The sequence below is a fragment of the Cygnus olor genome, chromosome 2, assembly GCF_009769625.2.
Source record: "Cygnus olor isolate bCygOlo1 chromosome 2, bCygOlo1.pri.v2, whole genome shotgun sequence".
NCBI lineage: Eukaryota > Metazoa > Chordata > Aves > Anseriformes > Anatidae > Cygnus > Cygnus olor.
The window spans coordinates 43507908-43527454 of record NC_049170.1 but is presented as its reverse complement, the minus strand read 5'-3'; the positions used below and the strand labels follow the sequence as shown (position 1 = coordinate 43527454).

At 38.5% G+C, this 19547-nt stretch overlaps 1 protein-coding gene across 1 annotated transcript in view; it reads left to right on the top strand.

Annotated features, from left to right (window-relative positions):
• The window catches only part of GADL1 (glutamate decarboxylase like 1), an 84143-nt gene that overhangs the window by 26132 nt on the left and 38464 nt on the right, over nt 1-19547 (top strand). Inside the window, exons 9-13 of the mRNA XM_040548990.1 lie at nt 761-877; nt 6625-6689; nt 6937-7018; nt 13593-13792; nt 18054-18105. Of these exons, the coding sequence (XP_040404924.1) occupies nt 761-877; nt 6625-6689; nt 6937-7018; nt 13593-13792; nt 18054-18105 (516 nt within the window). The remainder of the gene's footprint in view (nt 1-760; nt 878-6624; nt 6690-6936; nt 7019-13592; nt 13793-18053; nt 18106-19547) is intronic.

Genomic DNA, 19547 nt, shown 5'->3' with positions numbered 1-19547 from the left:
TTTGAAAGGGTAGGTGCAAGCTGGTATATTTGACCTGCTCTGCTATTGTAATTGCACACCTGGTATTGGTTGAATGGGAAAGCAATGAGCAAAGCCATTAAAGCCATAATGGATGTCTTGTGATAATTGTCTAAGGCTGCAACCTGACAACACTCAGAATTGCACTTGGCTGTAGACCAGGCATTTGGGTCAGGTAGCGATAACTGTCCCAGTTGTGGTGTATGCCAGTGCTACCCAAGGCAAATCATGTTCCCTAACTGAAGGTTCCTCTTCCCTCAGCAAAGAGCCATAGGCATTGTAGAGGGAATGCAGGTGGAGTCCCTAGAGGGGTGAGTCATGTCCCTGACGGGTAGCCTGCTGGCTGAACTAATAGCTTGATTTGTGTTTGGCAGAGTGGCAGCAAATATAGTAGTAAAATGGGGGAGGCTGAGAAATGAAAATCAGTGTACAAAGAGATGTCAAATATCCAGAGTGCTTTCATCTTGACAAAACTAGCATCTGTCAAAACAGTCTGAAGCTGGTGAAGTCTGCCCTGTGATGGTGTTAGCTGGAAATGCCTTTTTTTTTTTTTTTTTTTTAAATAGTCAGCACTTTTAAATGCAGTAACTTCTACATAAGGCTCTCAGTGCTGGGAAACTAAAATGTAGACTGTCACATTTCTGTCCTACTTTCCAAGACCTTGTTATACTTCAACTCTCCAAATATACTGGAGGAAATGAGCAGTGTGAATGACAATTTTTTGTTTTGAATCCTATTGCAGGGGTCAGCACCATTTCTTGTCTGTGCTACTGCAGGCACAACAGTACTGGGAGCATTTGATCCTCTGGATGAAATTGCTGATATCTGTGAAAAGCATGGCCTCTGGCTTCATGTAGACGTGAGTTTGTATACTGTGTAGTTTTTGCTAGCATTGTTGTTTTTTTTTTTAATAATTGATATTTTTCTTTGACTGTTAATGTTTCTGTGTAATAGTAAGTTGCGCTTTAATATATATATATACTTTTTGCATAGAGAGCAGAAATACTTCCTGATTTGTCTCTGTTCCATGGGCTGAAAAACAGCAAATAATTTGCTTGTGACAAGCAGTCAAAACTTTCTTGTCATTGTCAGGTTATATTTCAAAATGATTTTAAAATCAATTTCCTGTTCCTTCTTGCTACTGCAAAAGTGCTTCAAGGATGATTATATACAACTAGAATTTCAGATTATTTCCACAGTCTATTAGAGAATGGACATGTTAGAATTGTGGTGCATGGTTCATACGGGTTAAAATAAAGGTATGCTTCTGGCTCAACCGACAATAAATTATTCCGTTTCATATTTACAGGTTAGTTTCCTGTAGGTCCCCTGAAGTTTTCCTAAATGGTTCAAAAATTTTTCTTGACTTTTATTTTCTTTATAATTTTAGCTTTGGCTTTAAAAATCCATTCATGAGCCTTTTTGGAATAATCACTGAGTCCTTTTATTACCTGGACTAGTTAGCTGTAAATGTATTTTTCTAAAACTAGGTCTCTTCATATTTTCTAAAACCAGATTCTCTTTATAGTGATAATGCCACAAACCCAGAATGGCTGTGCAAAAATCCATGGAACAATGAGATAATCTGGAGCAACATTAATAGAGATTTTTAGACCTGCTTTAAATTTTTAAAGTGTTTGTTTAATGTTGAGTATTTAAAGAAAAATCACATAGACAAGGATGTGTGTTTCAAATAAAAATGGCTCAGACACTAATAAATAAAGTTTCTGTGTGTGTGATTCAAAATTTCATTTTCTTGGAGGCAAAAATGCAAAATTCAGCCCTAGTATTTAAAGTGCCTGCAGAACTTCCTCGTGGCTGTATGCTGGTGAGGATGACCCAGCAGATGTTCAGCAGGAGTGTAACATTCACATTAGGTGCTAGTGTCTTGTACATCCGTTTGCAGTGTATTTAAAGTCTGTGTTGGATCTGAGGTTTGCTGAATAGACACTGCTGGAGCCATCTCCAACAACTGTAGGAGGATGATGAATAGTCTCCTAACCCATTCCCTGCAGCTGAATAACTTTGGTTGGGTGGGATGAACCTGGGCAGTACTCTGAACTATATTTCATAAGCAGTTGCTAGTGTTTTGTAAATAATTACATTTCTTCTTCCAACTTTACCTCATGTTAAGCTAGGGTAAAAATGTCAGTGAATATCTTAAAGTTAATTTTCTGTTTTCACAGTGACTGTAGCTGTCAGATATTAATTGATTGCTGGTAGAATAACAAATGTACAATCATAAATTGGGTAGTTTTTGGTCTAGAAGACTAATCTTTCTATTAAGATGTGATTCATGTTATGAACCTCTCAATGAATTCTCAACCTTGATTGGTTCTTAGGAGTTCTATCAGTACATTTTCCATTTTTTTCTTTCACCCTCTGTTGAACTGTCAAAAGTTGAGTGCATGGATGTTTTATTTTCGTTTAAAGTTTCTGACTATTTATATGAGAGCAGGGTATGCGGAAGAGACTGGAACCTTTGCGTGTAAGTGATATCAGGCATATGTATATATAAAAATGTGATATGGTAAAATGAGCAGACTGTAATTCATAATGTGACCTTTTTATCTCACTGCACCATTAAAAATAGGTTTACCGGAATAATAATGGGAAAAGTACAGTGAGATCAGAAGTAGTGTATAAGAAACATAGCGAAGAGTTCGATTTTTTTTCTTTGCCTTAAAGCATGCCTACCTACTTCTAGCCTTATAGGCAATAACAGTGTTTGAAATCTTTGAGGATCTGCATTCCTCTGAAAGGTCTGGTTTCCAGCTGAATGATTCTTACAGCAAGTGAGTACTACTTTTTGGGCCTGCTGTAGCTTAGGAGGAAAAAAAAATACAGTACTATTAAAACAATCATTTAAAAACATGGAAAGCTGTAATTTAGGGCTAACATTGGTGGGAATCAGTATTATTTACTGCAAATGATCTCAAGAACAGTTTATACAGTTATTACATGAAAGTCTGTGATGTTACTTCCAGTTTTACACTGATGTATCTCATTTCAGAATATTTTCTGATACCAAAAATTGATACGTTTGCCTTAGGGAGGCTTTTCATTAAGTGTGAAATGATAAAGCTCGTGATTTGTAAGAAGGGTGAATGTGAGAACATCAACATAAAATTAGCAGGCTTCAGGAAGTTAAATTTCATTGGAGTCAGAAATTGCAGATAAGTTCTCACATGGAGACAAAGCTGAAGAGGAAAAGGGGCATAAGGAGAAAGTTGCTTCAAGACAATACCAATAAGATGAAACTATCTCAGCAGTCAAGCCACTCAACAGCCGGTGCAGTAACCATATTTTGTGCACATTACAGTATTAATACACTGGTTATGGCAATCAAACCTTCTTTCTCTAGTCTTGTGCAAGGAGGAGAAGCAGTTCACTTTACTGTGTCTTGCCAATAACTCATAGGAAATTCTCATCAGAAAGCCTGCCAAGCTGCAACAGTGGCAGTGAGTGAAAACCTGGCTGGAAAATCATACTTGGAGAGCAGTTATCAGTGGTTCACTGCTGAAAGGGGAGAATATTTTGAGTAGAAATCAGGAGAGATCTATCCTAGGTTAGAAGTTACCCAGTAATTTCATTAATAACTTGGATGAAAAAAAATCCACTGACTAAATTTGAAGATGACATGAAGATGACACAAAACTGCAAGAATTAGTGGGAGGACGGGATTAGAAGATGGAGATCTTGACAGTTTAAAGAAAAAAGTGGAAAAACTAGGCTGTAGTTTAATAAAGATAGTGCTCTAGGTTTAAGCTCCAATAATCAGCTGCACAAACATCTGGGAAATGTTGGCTAGACAGCAGATCCCCAGAAAAAGATGCGGGGTTTGCAGTGCATCACAGATCATCAGTCTTAAGCCTTTGCAGTTGGGATAAACATCTTGACAGCTTCTTTGACTAAAGATACATAAAATAATTCTTTCAGCTTGGTGCTTCATCTGCCTTATCCGGACTGTATCCAAATAAAAAGCTGCATATCAAGGAAGTTAAGGACCTACAGGATAAAGATTAGAAAGGAGTAGAGCAGTGAAGATAAATGGAATCATATCTAGAAGTTATGACCAATGAAGAAAGATTAAAAGCAGTGATGTTACTTAAACTAGAAAAAGTAAAGAGACTGTATGCAATGCTCTACAGATACTTTAAAAGCTGCTACAAGGAGAAAAGAAAGAATGTGTTTTCAATGGCCACTGCAGATACGACAAGGGGTAACACTGTCTAGGACTGACGTTTCAATCTGTAGGGTTGTTATTGTTAAACACAAATCAGGTGGCTAAGTTTTGCAGCCTCCATCATTAGAGCTATTTAAAAACAGACAAAGCCAGTGATTCTTGCTATCCTTAGGTGCCTTCTCATTCACATTTGGTTTTTGCCAGCCCTGTGTCTCTAAGCACTTGGTCTGTGAACTGAGTAAAGAAGCACGGAGCACAAATTCATCTTGTGGTACTGTGGCTCCAGGAGAGATTGGGAGGTGGTAGAGATGCCTGGACCTATTGTACCTCTCTTCAAGATACCTAGCAATAGTTTTTAAAATGAAGGTAGACAGAAGTACCAATAGTGCTGTGTAGGCAGCAATTGCACCTTATCTTTCACTTTGATATCAATCCCAAAATGTGTGTGTTCATTGGTTAATAATCTCTACAAATGTTTGACAAGAATGATATAGGTATGGCTGATCCTGCCTTTGGGGGTGGCACACAGGTGAGATGAACACTTGAGTGCCTTTCTAGTCCTATTTTTTCAGAATAGTGTGAAATGTCAATTATTCCAATACTGACAGCTTTGGATACAAATTTTTAAAAGATTTATTGTCTGCCAGTGCATTGCTTATGAATTGTAAAAATTGGGGAATAATTTAATGACTACTTTGACTATATTATAGAATGAGAAGAGCAAAATCTGGCTATAAAGAGGAAGATCAAGTTGATTGTCCTTCAGTAACATGGCTAGTTTGAGCTAGCTGGGGAATCCAGTTTCAAGTCATGGTTCTGCCATGGGCTTACTGTGAAATTTGAGGCAAATAATTTCCTTTCTTAGGTTCCAGATGTAGATTGAGCAGCAGCCTTTTTCTCAGCACGAATGTTGTGAGCATGACAACATAAAATATGATGTGGTGTTTGTGTACTGCATTAATGAGAATGATAAGTGTTAGGACAAGTTTTTAATGGTTCATTTCCATTGTGAGTTTTTACTATTCCTGTCTCCCAGAAATAGCAGATTTTTTTCCTAATATATGGCCTATGAAGCAAAAACTGGTGCTAAATTCATAGATCAGCTCTCACAGCTGTTTTGTTTGTTTTCAAGAAAAAAACATAAACAACTCCCCACACCTTCCACCTCCCCCCCCAAACCAAACCAAAACAACAACAACAAAAAAACCCACAACCAACAACCAGAACACCTAAACCCCAAAGGCAAGCAAGCATGATTTCACTGTCCTTAGATCAGGAATCTTCACAGCAGTGATTTCTTCCTCAGTAATCCAAAATATATGAACCTTTTCTATGATATCCTGAGTCCAGGTGTTTTTGGACTGATGCCTCTTCTGCGTCTCTGAGGAGCCTTGCTCATTTCACAGGGAACTGTCTTTTGTGGATTCTGTCTCTATGAATGCTGAAAAACCTTTTTTCATATTTAATAATATTTTCTCAAATGCAATGTGTGACATGTATTCTGTTTTTGTTGTGTGCTCTCGCCGCACCACCCTGACCCCATGGATAAACATTGCTTGAGAAATGAAGATTTACTGCAGCTAGTGGGTGATGTCTGGTCCTTGCTGAATTCATAGACGAGTCACCTTCCCTAATTTAAGGCGACCAAAAGTCAAACTTGTGTAATTTATGCTTATTGTCTGCTCTCCTTTTGTAGTGCATGGAGAGAGACATCTGCAGGAGGTGTCACTCAGAGACAGGTATCTAAAATAGATAAGAGGATACTTGATAAAGAATGTCAGTAGAAAGCTGCTCACTACAGAGAATGCCTCACTGATGCTTCGACCACACAGCTAGGTCTTAGATGACCTGAGATGGATGTGGTGAATGCTACACCGTTTTAACATCAGTGAGATTGCTGGTCACAGAAATGCTGCTATTACCTACTCACTGACTTCACTTTTTGTATCAAAACTCCACGGAGTATCTGAGCCTGGGCTTTGTAATTGGCAGAGATTATCATTCTCTTTCTTTGTGAGAATTTCTCACAAAGGAAACAGTTAGGAGGAGGAATGTGTACGAAGTGGATCTTTTGACTCTCATTGCTTAGATTTAGACTGGAGGAATGGAACCACCTTTTATGGCCTGGTTATGCAGAAGCCCTTCAATTCATGCCATTGCTTACACAGAAGTGAAAATGTAGCTTGTGGTTCACATAATGACACAAACTCTTGGCTCCTCTATTTTAGGCATGGTCTCAGGCAACCACCTTTGTTTTGGTAGATGATGCTAAAAGCAAAATTTAGTCCACTGACCATGTAGTAAACTAAATTTCTAATGAGATAAAAACAGTGTCAGTAATCATTGATTGAAGCATTATCAGAGAGCACCAAGAACTTTATACAAATAACATTGTCTTGGCTTTGTAATTTTTCCAATAGGCTTCTTGGGGTGGCTCGGCTTTGATATCAAGGAAGCATTGCAGACTTCTTCATGGCATCCACAGGTAAGTCAGTTTTAGTTTATGGGCACACTTACAGGGACTGAGATGGACAAGCCTCCATGAGAGCAGTATTTTTTAGAGTGCGTATTGTCATTAATTGGAGAGATTGCTAAACTTATGCGTATGTGGAAAAATTGGAAAAACTGATTTATCTGCTTGGATTGCATTTGGGCATTTTCGCCTCTCGTACCAATGATTATAGGTGCAATTCCTATGCCCTCTCCCCTTTCTCCTTTTATGAATTTTGTAGGGCTGATTCTGTTGCTTGGAATCCCCATAAAATGCTGTTGGCTGGAATCCAGTGCTGTGCTCTTCTGGTGAAAGACAACTCTGTAAGTCCTTTTGTCTTTTTTTTTTTTTTTCTTTCTCATTTTTTTAATGCGGTAGACTGTCGTTGCTGTAATGGGGAGGATAAGGGGAAGATGGGGGAGATAAGAAAACAGCTGAGTTAGTTTTACTACACTGTGGTGCAAAAGCTGTATGACACTGTTTTGAATTTCACCAAGAAATTAGTAAAGGGTGACTAAGAGTAGGGCCAAACTGATCCAAGTCACTATACACATCAATGGTCAAAGTCTGCAGCTGGTACCCTTCCTAGTTTGCTTCTGTACATGATTTACATTCAGAATTGATTATTTTGTCACCTGGGTCTCTAGCAGTTTATACATGAAGATCATCCAAGTCCCCAGAATAGCTGCCATCCACTGGGACTGTAACAGCACTGCATCTCTGTTTAAAGAATGCCATGTAGGCAGAGCTACTCTTTACATCACCTTGCATGGGTGTACCAAGGTGAGAAAGGAGTTGAAGTGCATGCAGCCAAAGATGCTGAGCCTTCTTTCCTCACTGTACTCATTTTTTTCCTCATTACTGGGATGATTGGGACTTTCCAAAAAACATGGGTAGTGAAAAAATCTAGCAAGCAAACAACAAAGCTCTGATGTCAAGTGGCACAAAAGAGGCTTGAGTCTGCATTGTGATTGAAGTCCCTGTTTATATCTTTACGGAATTCTTCTATCTTAATAAAGAATCTAGTAAGAGGTTAATTATTTAAAGCACCATTGCAGACTCAGCCCTGCAAAAGCTTACGTCCATTATCTAGCGTCAGGGTGAGTTTTATCTTAGTTCATCAATGACTGAATATTGTGAGGATATGGAGTCCCTGAGGTTTGCATCACTGTTTTGTGGCCATGGCTTGTAAATCGCTTTTATAAGTCTCTGTCAAAACAGCTGATGGATTCCATTCAGCTGTTAGTGGTTAGCTGTCCGTGTAGCTGTTTACTAACTCCTGGTAGTAAGAACTAATGAGGACTGAAGAGCGTAGATGCTAATCAGTGCTCCCTTGGAGCAGATCACTCCAAATCGTGGGTGAGACGTGGCAGGGTAGCAAGGAGAAGTGTGCTTCCTCGTTTCCTTAGACTAGAGTCTGTGGGATTAAAGAGGATTACAGATTCCAGAACTACCTGTCCATCATTTTACCTTTATTCCAGGATGAAAAACAAGCAGAATGAATTTATTGACTAAGGTTAATGTAGTCTCTAAATTGCAGGTTTGGGAAGAATTCAGTGCTGTGTTTGTAACTAATTAGGCCCAGTACGTAGATGTAGCCTCAGGTAATGATTAGACTACTTTTGCTGCATACTGGAAACTTCTCCGGAAGAGAGAGGAAAGAAACAGAGAGGAATGAAATATTCTAGCTGCCTTGGCATTTAGAGTCACTTTACAAACACTGTTCCAACTTCAGGGCTCTTGCTCCTTCCATGGAGAGTGATGGCTGGTAGAGCAATCCTATTCCACTTCCAGACCACAGCTATGCAATGTTGTGCCAGAAATACTTGTAGAGAACAATGCTAGGAAGTTGATCAGTAATATTTTTGTGTTTTCACCTCTCATACAACCAGATCCAGTTGTACAGTGAGACATGTTCTAGAAAATAGAACACTTTTCTGCATGGGGAGGAGAGGGTGTTTTAGTCAGGGTTTAATTCCTAGAAAACTGGCACTTACGCATTTTATGTTTGTGTCAGTGCAGACCTTATGCAAACAGAAACATGTCCAAACTTGGGTACTTTCTTTAGCTTTTTGAAAAAGGTAGAATATAAGTCTTTAAGGAAAAAAAAAATCAAATAAATATTTATGACACTTTACTGGAAGAGCCTTGCTTTACTTTAATCCCCAGATCCTTCTCCTCTGCACAGCTTTCCAGTCACTCTGCCCCAAGCTTGTAGTACTGCATGGGGTTGCTGTGACCAAAGTGCAGGACCAGGCACTTAGCCATGTTGAACCTCATCCCATTGGCCTCTGCCCATTGATCCAACCTGTCCAGATCCCTCTGCAGGGTGAAGCCATTTGGTTTGGCATTGCCAATAGTCTTAAGACATTGCAGCTACATTTTTAGAATATAACGCTGTATTTATCTATTATTTTTCAAATCTGTATAGGAAAATATTTAAACTGCAGAGAAGTGCTGATAAAAGGCAGTCTTCTCGCCTTGATGAAACTAAATCAGAATGGTTTCCGAAGAAGGTAGAGATAGAAGAGAGAAATATGTGTTTGTCTTGATTAGAAGGGAGAAATGTTTTCACCAAAGGGAAAGAGAGATTGGTTAATCCTCTGAAAAAGCTCAGATCAATTACAATAGCTTTTCAGTGCTTAAATCACTCAAGAAATGCACAGCTATCCCTTCCTCACTGCCATGCACTGAGTAACTTTCATCACTTTTGTGATGAGAGACTTACTCAGAACATACTTGTATTGCTCTGATGTGAATTGCAATGACAGTTTAAACACACAGCTAGAGGGACTGATACTCTCAAAACTTTAGTAAGTGAACTTTGTTCTTGAATGTTCTTAAAATGCTATGAATCAGTTTCAGGTCATACATTTTCTCTTAAAACCACAGACCTGTTCCAATTTGTCCCTTCTGTAATCCATGTAAACATGATTACTGTCACTGTATGCATGGGGAACTAATATTTATCACAAATGCCAAAGTTCTATGATTCTTCAGATCTTTAAGTGCAGCGCTAGGTTAGGTAATTAGAAATCAGTTCTAGGAAACCAACAGAATTTTAACTAATAAAGTTAAAAATAAAATCTAAAAGAATGTAGCTAATGAATTCCTCGTTTAGCGCAGAGCATTATTGATTGATCACGGTAAACATACCTACAGTGTAATCTCTTCCTCATCATTAGCAGTGTTACAAAGATATCTACTTCACTAATTTCTTTCCAGAGCAGCTGCAGGAAACAAACTTGCTTTCTATTTGGGGTTAGTACTACTGAGAGCTCCTTCTCATCTCTTGAAATGAATTACAGGGATGGCCTTTTGTAATACACTGCTTTTGAGAATTTTCAAGTATGCCATTCAAAAGATCATCCTTTTTGCTTCAGATGAAGCAAATCAAGAAGATGTTTGTCTTGGGAGGAAAAAGCTGTTCATGTTTTGTTAACAAAATTCAAATTCATTTAGTAATGGAAATGGAAGGAGATCAGGAGACTTGCTGTAGATAAGTCTGTTCAATGAGAAAAAAGGTGTTTTGAATTATGTACTGCAAGAAACTGGAGCTTGTCTATATTTGTTTTAGTATCAATAATTATTCATTTATTTGCCATTAATTATTACACATAACAACTATCTGTAGACTTAATCAAAACCAAAAGTTGTTTGAAACTTCATAGTGGACCAGGGCCTTTATGAAAATAGTATTTCCATTTTCTGAAACTTTAACAGCCTCAATATAAGGCAGAGCATTACCGTTAGCTTCTGATCAAAGGACAGAAACAGATAAAAGATACCAAAGGAAGAATCACAAATTTGCAAATGAGACGGTTCTAATGAAATGTTTGCAATTTTTCTGAGATGCTGGAGCAGTTCAGTTACTATGTGGACAGTCATCAGGATCATCTTGGGACTGATAATATTGAGTTAGAAAGCATATTTTTCATTTTTTTTCTACTTCATTTCACTGGGAAAACTGAGATGACATCTTATGTTCTCAGCTTGTTTGAGTCTATTACTTTCAAGACACTAGAGATCAAGGAGTAATTGCTTTCTTGAGCAGAAAATTTATCTTGGATTTTTTCTTTTTGTTTTCCTCAGCCCCACAGCCTATCCTGCAACTTTTCCCTTTTCCTTCCTCCCTTTGTTCTCCACCTTGCTTTTTGCACTGGTCTGGAATATTCCCTTTCCCTTGCACAACATGTGATTTTCATTTCTTTTCCTGTCTGCTCTAGTGATGTGCTGGGGGACATTGCTGTACTTGCCTCTGGAGATTGACAGTAGGCAATATCTTCAACAGGATTTCTTGAGCGTGTTGCGTTATCAGTAAGATGAACAGATGGAAAAGGATCATCAAAGCAGCATATTTTGTCAGCTTTGGATGCACCAGGAGAGTAGGAGAGTACTTGTGTTTTTGTTTGTTTGTTTGTTTTTTAGATGAAAGATCTCAGGAATTTGAATTCACTCAGATATTGAACTATTTGTTCTTGCTGGGTTTTCACTCTAGAACATTTGTCTGACTCTTTCTGTAATAATACTGAGTTAAGATTTCTTGTGACAAACAAAAGTTATTTCTCAGATGACAGATATTAGAGGAGCTAATACCCTGTGGTGTCCACTACCATGCAGCTGTATCACATTCTGATAATGCAGAAGATAATCCCACATTGACTGGCCCTGCTATACACTCACTGCAGAAACATGATGCAAAACTTTAACAGTGATAAACAAAGCAATTAACTTCAATTTGGGGGTGTTGCTTTCTTTTTTGTTTGCTTTCTTTTCTTTCTCTCTCTCTTTTTGTTTTTTAGTTTTAAATTTTATTTTTTTTATTTAAAGATTGAGGTACAGAGGTCTAAATAAGCATGACACAATGTCTTGACAAATAGATTCCCTCTCCTGTTGGGTGACTGGTTAGCCAGAGAACACAAAGCTGTACAAAAGCAGTGAAGGATGGATGTGTCAGTGCTTGACTTTTCTTCAGTTTCCAGTGTCATCTTTTTACCTTTTTTTTTTTTTTCTCTGAAAAAGCTAGAAAATGTTGTGAGAATCTGAGGTGCTGCAAAAATACTAGGCCCAGCCCTGTCTTTCCAGCTAATGCTACAGTGAGCTGCAGCAGCACATTATAATTCTGAGCAGCCACTGTCCCTTTTTTCCCAAGCTGTCACACAAACTGTCCTCTCACAAGGCTGAATGTGCTGGTCCTGGGGCTAGAGAGTTCATACTGAATTTGCTGTCCTTTTTGCAAACCAGGGGTATTACAATAGGATTGACAAATCCCTGCAGAAGTAGTGGAGAAGCTTTCTTCAAGGTTGTTTTTCTCCTTTTGTGCTTTACAAATAGGTGTTCATGGTATCGTTTCTTTCCATTTTTTTTTTCATTTTCTTTTTTAAAATATTGACAGAGGGAATTGAAAAGGCTAGGAGAGAGGGAAACTTTATCCTGTGCATGCCAGTGGACTATTTCTCATTTTCATGTGTTCTTTGGATTACTTGTCTTGAAGTCTTTTTCTCTCTTTTACTACCAGTTCTAAAGTTACCAGCAGTGTACTATAACATCGATTAAAAACAGTACCTCTGTTGCAGGAATATCATACTTTCACTAAGAGAGATGTCAGATCCTGTCTGCCATTTCAAAGTCAAAGTTGCAGCAGATGCAGAAAAATGGCTGACGTGAAAAACATGTTCAGTTGGGTCTAAACTGAAGAAATAAATTGTTATTTGCTAGAGTAGTTTAGCATCTTTCACCATGTTGTGTGCTTCTGTTCCTTGGTCTTTGCTGTATGGAAGACTTCTGGTTCAACTGTCACTTAAATATATATTTGCAGATCTGAATCAGATGCTGTAGCCATGTTTTGAAACTCATCTGAATTTCTATTCTAGTATCACCTTACAGATTTTCTTTTCTCACCCTCTTTTAAGATCCCTGACAAACCCACAACCTGTCCTGTCTCCTGGGCCCCTTGAAGGACCACCCTCATCTCTGCTCTTGTAACTTCCTTTCTGCTTGCCCTTGTCTCTACTTCTTATTCTTCAGCCAATGGCCAGTCCTGTGTCTCTTTTCCTCCACCGCACCTTTAAACCTTTAACAGCCTCTCTGCTTTCTATTTCCCAGCTTTGTTCTTTGCTGGAATATGCCACTGTACTCATTGATTTTCTTGTTTTCTGCCGGTCGTTTCTGCCCAGACAATCTCTTAGAAGTTGGAGGCTGGAGATTGCTGAATAAAAATAATTTCATTACAAAATCATAGTTAGGGTGCACTAAAGTACTTTTCTGAGGTTTGTTTTCAAATGTTAAAATTGTCAGAACTGTGAATGGAGACAAAACATGGGGTTATGTCAACCTGTCGGTGGTGTTTCCACTAAAACAGTCAGATAATACATGCTAAATCTTCAGAAGCTCTCTACTGGTAAAAGCAAAACACTTGGGTTTGGGGCTGAAATATTCTTTACCCACAACTAACTGTGCTGTGTGTGAAGTCTTTTGTCGGAGGAAAGAAGAAATAGACTGAGCTGTTTGTGAACTTCCTGGAAACTTCACAGTCTGTTCTTCCAACCTACAGACTGTAGCAGTGGACACGGGCTTCCTCTTCTCCTCCTTAGTAACCACTCACATGGTTTCTTGAGATTTGAGGCAGAATTGCTCTTCAACCTGCAGCTCTTCAGTGACACTATGAAGTAAATCATCAGAAAATAAAAAAAAATTCTGTGTGGTCAGTGCTAACTTTACTGGGTTCTTCTAGGGTTCTTAAACAACACTGTAAGCTGTGAATGGTGTCCTGCACATCCAGTTCTCTTTTACTAAAAAACACAGGAAAAAAGACAGGAAAAAAGGCTTTGGCTTCTGAAGATAAAAAGGTTTAATAATGGCTATCAGCAATCTAAGCCTCTGTTGTGTTTCTGATAGGGCCTCCTGAAGAAGTGTTACTCTGCCAAGGCTGCGTACCTGTTCCAGCAGGACAAGTTCTACGATGTCAGCTATGACACTGGTGACAAGTCCATTCAGTGCAGCAGGCGTCCGGATGCATTCAAATTCTGGCTGATGTGGAAGGCACTGGGAACCACAGGCCTCGAGGAGAGAGTGAACAGGGCACTGGCTTTGGCTAGGTACCTCCTCACAATTTTGAAGATGTCTAGTCTGTGTTATTGACTGTTTGAAATGTTGACAGTGCTCACACTTTTATCTTGGAACAGACCAAACTGTTACTTTTTCCCCCCTTTCCTTTCTGTATTATAGAAGAAAAAAACTACTAGCAGTAGCAATAATAACTAGTGTTATTAAATTTGCTGCAATATTTAATAGTAATTGCTACTTGTAGCAATAAGCATAGATGTCAGTTAAAAAAAAAAAGTCTGAATTCGACTATTGATATAGTTTGTTTAACATTCATGTTATCTGAACCATATGTAGGACAGCATCTACCAGCATCCCCTCCCTCTTCTAACTCTTAAATGTATGTTCTGGTATTAATGTAAAACAGGCACCATGTGCCAGGTTCTGAGCTGTGTCTAGCAAGAAGTGATTTTTGCATTCTTGTGTCCACTTCATTCCTCATGACTGAGAAAACACAGAAAGGCATTGTTGTGGGGAAACTCATACAAGGACACTGTTAATGTTAGGGTGTAGTAGAGCTATACGAAGATAAAGGCAGGTTGCTCGGAGGTGATGTATGTTTATTTTTTCTTCACAGGTTTGCTGAAATTCTTAATGCTTTTAGTATGTTCCGTTAGGGACTGAAGCATGTCTTTTTTCTGGTGTTTTTTCTCCTTTTTCAATTTTTACTGTCTTTTTGGTCTTGCAGCACATGGTTTCACAAGTGAATTCCACAAAATTCTTGCTAGAAGGTGTTTCTAAAGTGACAATGATGTCTCAGTTTCTGGAAATAAACTTCCATACACAAGTTTTGTTTTCTAATAGAAAAGATGATCTTGAAATAAGATAATGTCCCATTAGAAACAATTCAATTGAAGTATCACAATTGTTCAGAATTTATTCAAGATAAAACTGCATTGACATCTTCGCTCACTCCTGGGCTAGCTGCACACTACTATAATGCAAATCAATAATATTTAAAAACAGTCACCCGTATCGTATTGGCATTATATTTTTGATATGAACTACCAAGTTTAAAAGAACTGAATGTTTACTGAAAATTAAAGGAATGGTCTCACTTTAACAAAGTCACTTTAAAGAAAAAGTTGAAACATCTATGACATAAAACCAGAGTGGATTAGAAATGGAAAAAAAAAAAAAAAAAAGAAAGAAGCAAACCCAGAAAATCCCAAATGAGCTCTGGCCTTATTCTCTATTTCTTCAAAGCCACTCATTATTCGACAGATTATGTGTTCTTAAAATCTTCTGGTTAGATTGCACCTTGTTTTTCCTCCTGAGCATTTTACTGGTCTGTGTCTGTACAGACTATGTAATTCATTCCACTATCAGTAGGAGAATTCAGCCTTATCAAGGTCACTGGCCAAGGTCATCTAACTGAACGTAGTGATTAATGACCTTTCTGGGATCGATATTTTCTTTGAATGTTAGGATTCAGCTTCTAAGCTGAATTTGTTTCTAAGGTCTGACTGTTTTTTTTTTTCCTTGTTTGAAGAAGAAGATTAATTCTTTGTCATTATCTGATGAAGTGTATTCTTTACAGTAGCTGCATTGCTATCTTGAATTTGCATGGACATGGGCACTTTGCAGCTTAGACATCAGGTTTACTGGGCACTATGCCAGGTCTCTTAACTACTCAACAGCTGTGCAGCCTTTCCCCTCTTTTGTTACAGTAGGTTTTCCTTTGATGTTGCAAAGATAGTATTTCAATGTTCCTGAATACAGACCTGGGTTAATTCTGGAACTGGTGCATTGGCTATACAATTTGAGAGCAAGATTTTTTTCCATGGATAGGCAGAGCTGCAAAGGCTTTAGGGTAATTGCAGTCATGCATTTCTGTTGCATCAAACTTTGCTTATTGGCTATTCCATCAATTTCTTCTTGGTTTAGAGGTGAATCATGTTTCCAACATGGTAGATAGCCCTAATATATTAGATATAATTATCCACCTCTTCACTTTATGCTTCAGTATCTTTGCAGTTTTTATGCCTGATCACTCTGTTGACAACACCTACTTTTAACAGACATACATCCATGTTTGCTGCAGTTCCCCACCCCTCACTTTCTGCAAGGCTTAATCGTAGCAAATAGCACTTCTCTGTGCACTCCAGTCCTCACTGAGACTCGAGCCCTTCTGACATTCTGCAAACGTGACATGATAATAAAACTCCTCTGTCAACTGTGGGAAGATGCACAGAGTAAATTACTCCACTGCCATCAAATGGTCCTGGCAAGATAAATCATGGGTGATGGATTTTTCTAATGGCTGCCTTCTTAGACCATTGGCAGTGTAGTTAGGAACATGATTAACGGTGTTGTGAGCTTGACCAGCATCAGATATCCTATGTCAGACAGTGGTATAAGAAAAAAGGTGCTTGTGGTAAGAGAGCAGGGTGTTATGAAATGAAAAGTAGCTCTAACACACTTTAAGACCTCAAAAAAAATAAGTGTTCATACTTAGATCCCTTCAAAGAGTTTTTTTTTTTCTTTTTTTCTTTTTTTTTTTTTTTTCAGGATTTAATTAAAAAATGGTTTGAAGGCCACTGCTTTGTGAATGGCCTGCTGATTATGATAGATGTTAGTTTTATGACACACACAAGAATCTCCTAATCAACAGAATGGAAGCACTGAACTTGTTTTTGCTTAAATTCACCTATGGAAACAGGTTCCCTCCCCAGTTATGTCTATCCTCCTGCATGCCTTTCAGTATGCCTTGCTTTCAACCTAAACAGTAGCCTGGGAATTAACAGCCAGGTAACAAACAACAACACACAGTAGGATTTAAATGGTCATGGCAGACAAGATCCAGATCCTTGATTTATTGCAGTGAAGAGCAGCACCTCAGCAGTGCGCAGTTTGGTGCAACTCATAGAGCTGTGCTGTTGGGAACTGGCACTTTATCACAGCAATCATTTTACTGGGACGTGTGCTAAGAGGTAATGAGTCACATGCACAATACTTGTTAATGATAAACGATGTGGCAACTCCCCATGCTCTGTTTTGAAAAAATTAGACCATCTAGGGTATTGTTTACTGCCTCCCTAGCCAACCAGTTTCTGCAGCATGTCTGCGGAATCTCAGGCTTTGTGGATACAGCTGTGCTAGTGGTGTCCCTGTGAAGGCAGATTTCAGGCATGTGAATAGGACCAAGGGGGGTTATTCTAACAGTATTTTTCTTCCTCTAGGAGTGAATAAAAGAATTATTTGTGTGATGACCAATAAGGCAGCTGCAGGCAGGAAAGTGCTAAATTAATGAAACAAAAGAGCATATTTATACAAAATCTGTAGTTTAACTGCCTCTGTTTTATTACTGTTAGACAGCAATACCTTTGTGTAGAAGACTAAAATTCTGTTGACATGGGAATCCTGTATGAGTTTGAGGTAATTTCTTTGGAGATTTCATTGGGAAGGCTTTGAGAGGGCAAGTAATGAGAAGAGCCATAGCTATGACAAACTGTCCTCTTTGCTTCAAAATTCTGGAGTGACATCTGCTAGTGGCAAAGTTGAGGTCATGTTTTAAATAATTTATGTAAATTGGTGCTGTTTGGATCCAAAGTTTGGATTCAAATCCATCTTCTTATTGAAGGCTTTTTTTTTTTTTTTCTCCATACTGACAGGTGAATGATAAAAGAAATATTTATTTTAGTGCACTGTTAGCATAGGATGCCCAGGGATTATTGTGCATCAGCAGAGGCTCACTGAAGGGAAATGTGCACTGTTTTGTAAAATATGGAACAAGGACAGTAGCAGGAAAACTGATGGTCTTTTGAAGTACGTGGAAACTTAAGTTCTGGGCCAAATCGTAGGATCCTGGTGACAATGGTAATAATGTAAGAAATGTCAGGGTGACCATGAAATAAGATGGCAGCACAGCATCAGAACTTGAGGAAAAGAGATTGAGGAATTAATTTGTAGAGAACAACATCAATAGAAATTTGCATGAGGAAAGTTCACAGCCTGATGTAAATAGCATCAGTTTGTGCCATGTGGCTCCACAGAAAATCTGTGCCTGAGGACAGAATTTGGCCTCTTCTCAGTACTCCTTGGCTGGCTGTAGCCTTCATTTGTTTCCAGGAGCTGATAGCTACTGTATTTTCACAGCAGGTAGAAATGAGGTTTAACTCTGTGGTTTCTTCAAGTGGGGTGGGGAAATAAAATAATAATAAAAAAAAGATGTTTGTGTTCAAGGCCTATTTTGTTGTTGCTTCTAAGTATTGTATTGTTCAATGTTATAAAACCCTGTGTTTTTAATTACAGATATCTAGTGGAGGAAATTAAGAAAAGAGAGGGATTTCAGCTTCTTCTGGAGGTAAGTGAAAATGGAATTTAACTTTTTTTTTTCTTTCTGTTGTTTGGCTTTTTTCTTTTTAGCCAAATGCCATTTTGTATTTGAAGTGTATAACTTAATAAGTTGTGATGCACAGATGTGCTTGAACACATAGTATGTTCTGTATTCCCTACCACCAGTCCACCCATTTTCATAGCTTCTGGGCCTGTATTGCCTTAGGGTGTATAAATGGAGCATTTTCTTGTGAAAGAGAAGAGTCTGATTGCAAAAAGGCAGTGCCTGCCAGACTTACAGATAAGACCAAATGCTGAAAGAAGAATCAGAATACCTTGATCCTAAAATGAACTTTTCATCATTCAAGTCCATGTTTTTTCCTTAATTCTATTTCTATATCCATCTTCCTAAAAACTACCAAAAAGTTGTGGTTTTCATCCATCTTTGCTAAACCTGTCAGCTTATTCTCTTATGATGGTCTTGCTTAGGAGAGTGTGAGCAGGGCTAAAGATCTCAATTTTTGCTCCTATCCCCAGCAATCTTTGGTAAGTGAGGTTAATATCTCGGGAGGCATTGAAAAGATCTGTCATTTTTAGAATGTGTAAGCGTGTGAAAGATAGCTGGGTGAGTACCACGGGGGGGAAGAGAGCACATGGAGAACAACAAATGTAATGATGCAGATTTGGTTTACATTTATTGATCCAATAAGCATACCAGGTTAGGCTGGAATTAATATGAAATTTAAAAACTCTTTTGTACCACTTGTAAAACTTTTCTGTTTACCTTTTGAAACCTGCTAATTTGAAAGTGCATACAGGGAAACTTTACGTGAAGAGTGCTGGGTAGCAGCATATGATGGGCTTCCTGAAGTGGCAAGTTCATTAAAAAGATAACCCTTCTCTATCGTGTAGAGCTTAGCATAGAGGGTAGATCCACCTTAGGTGTGAAAGATGTTGGTGAGAGCAGAGACTGTTGTTTGGTTCCTGCAGGAAAAGGACACTTGGACTGAGAATAGGATTGGAAGGAGCGCTATAGTATGAGCTATGAGAAGGATGTTGAGGAAGGGTTAAAAAAAAAAATTTCAGGAGTACAGGAGGACAAGCAGTGAGAATTTAAAGAAAGACTGCTGGTAGGCAGCTAGGCCCCGGTAAGTGAGTCCTTTATGAAAGGAAGTTGGACTTCGGACAAGAAGCTTGGAAGATGATCCTCAGATACATGCAGTGAAAGTCCTGTAATGAGAACTACTCTACAGCCTGGAAATGCCACTTGTGCATGTGTCATCTTGAACTCCTCTGTGGTATAATTGCTTACCTGCTTGGATGAGAGCTGTGAGAAGATGACAAGTAATAGTGAAGCATGGCTGGGGGTAGTTATTTCTTTCTAGGATGAATGGTATTTTCAGAGGGGGATGAAGTTATCTGATGTGTGAAAGGAAACTGAGACAATCAAGGAGGCAATATAGGCAGTGG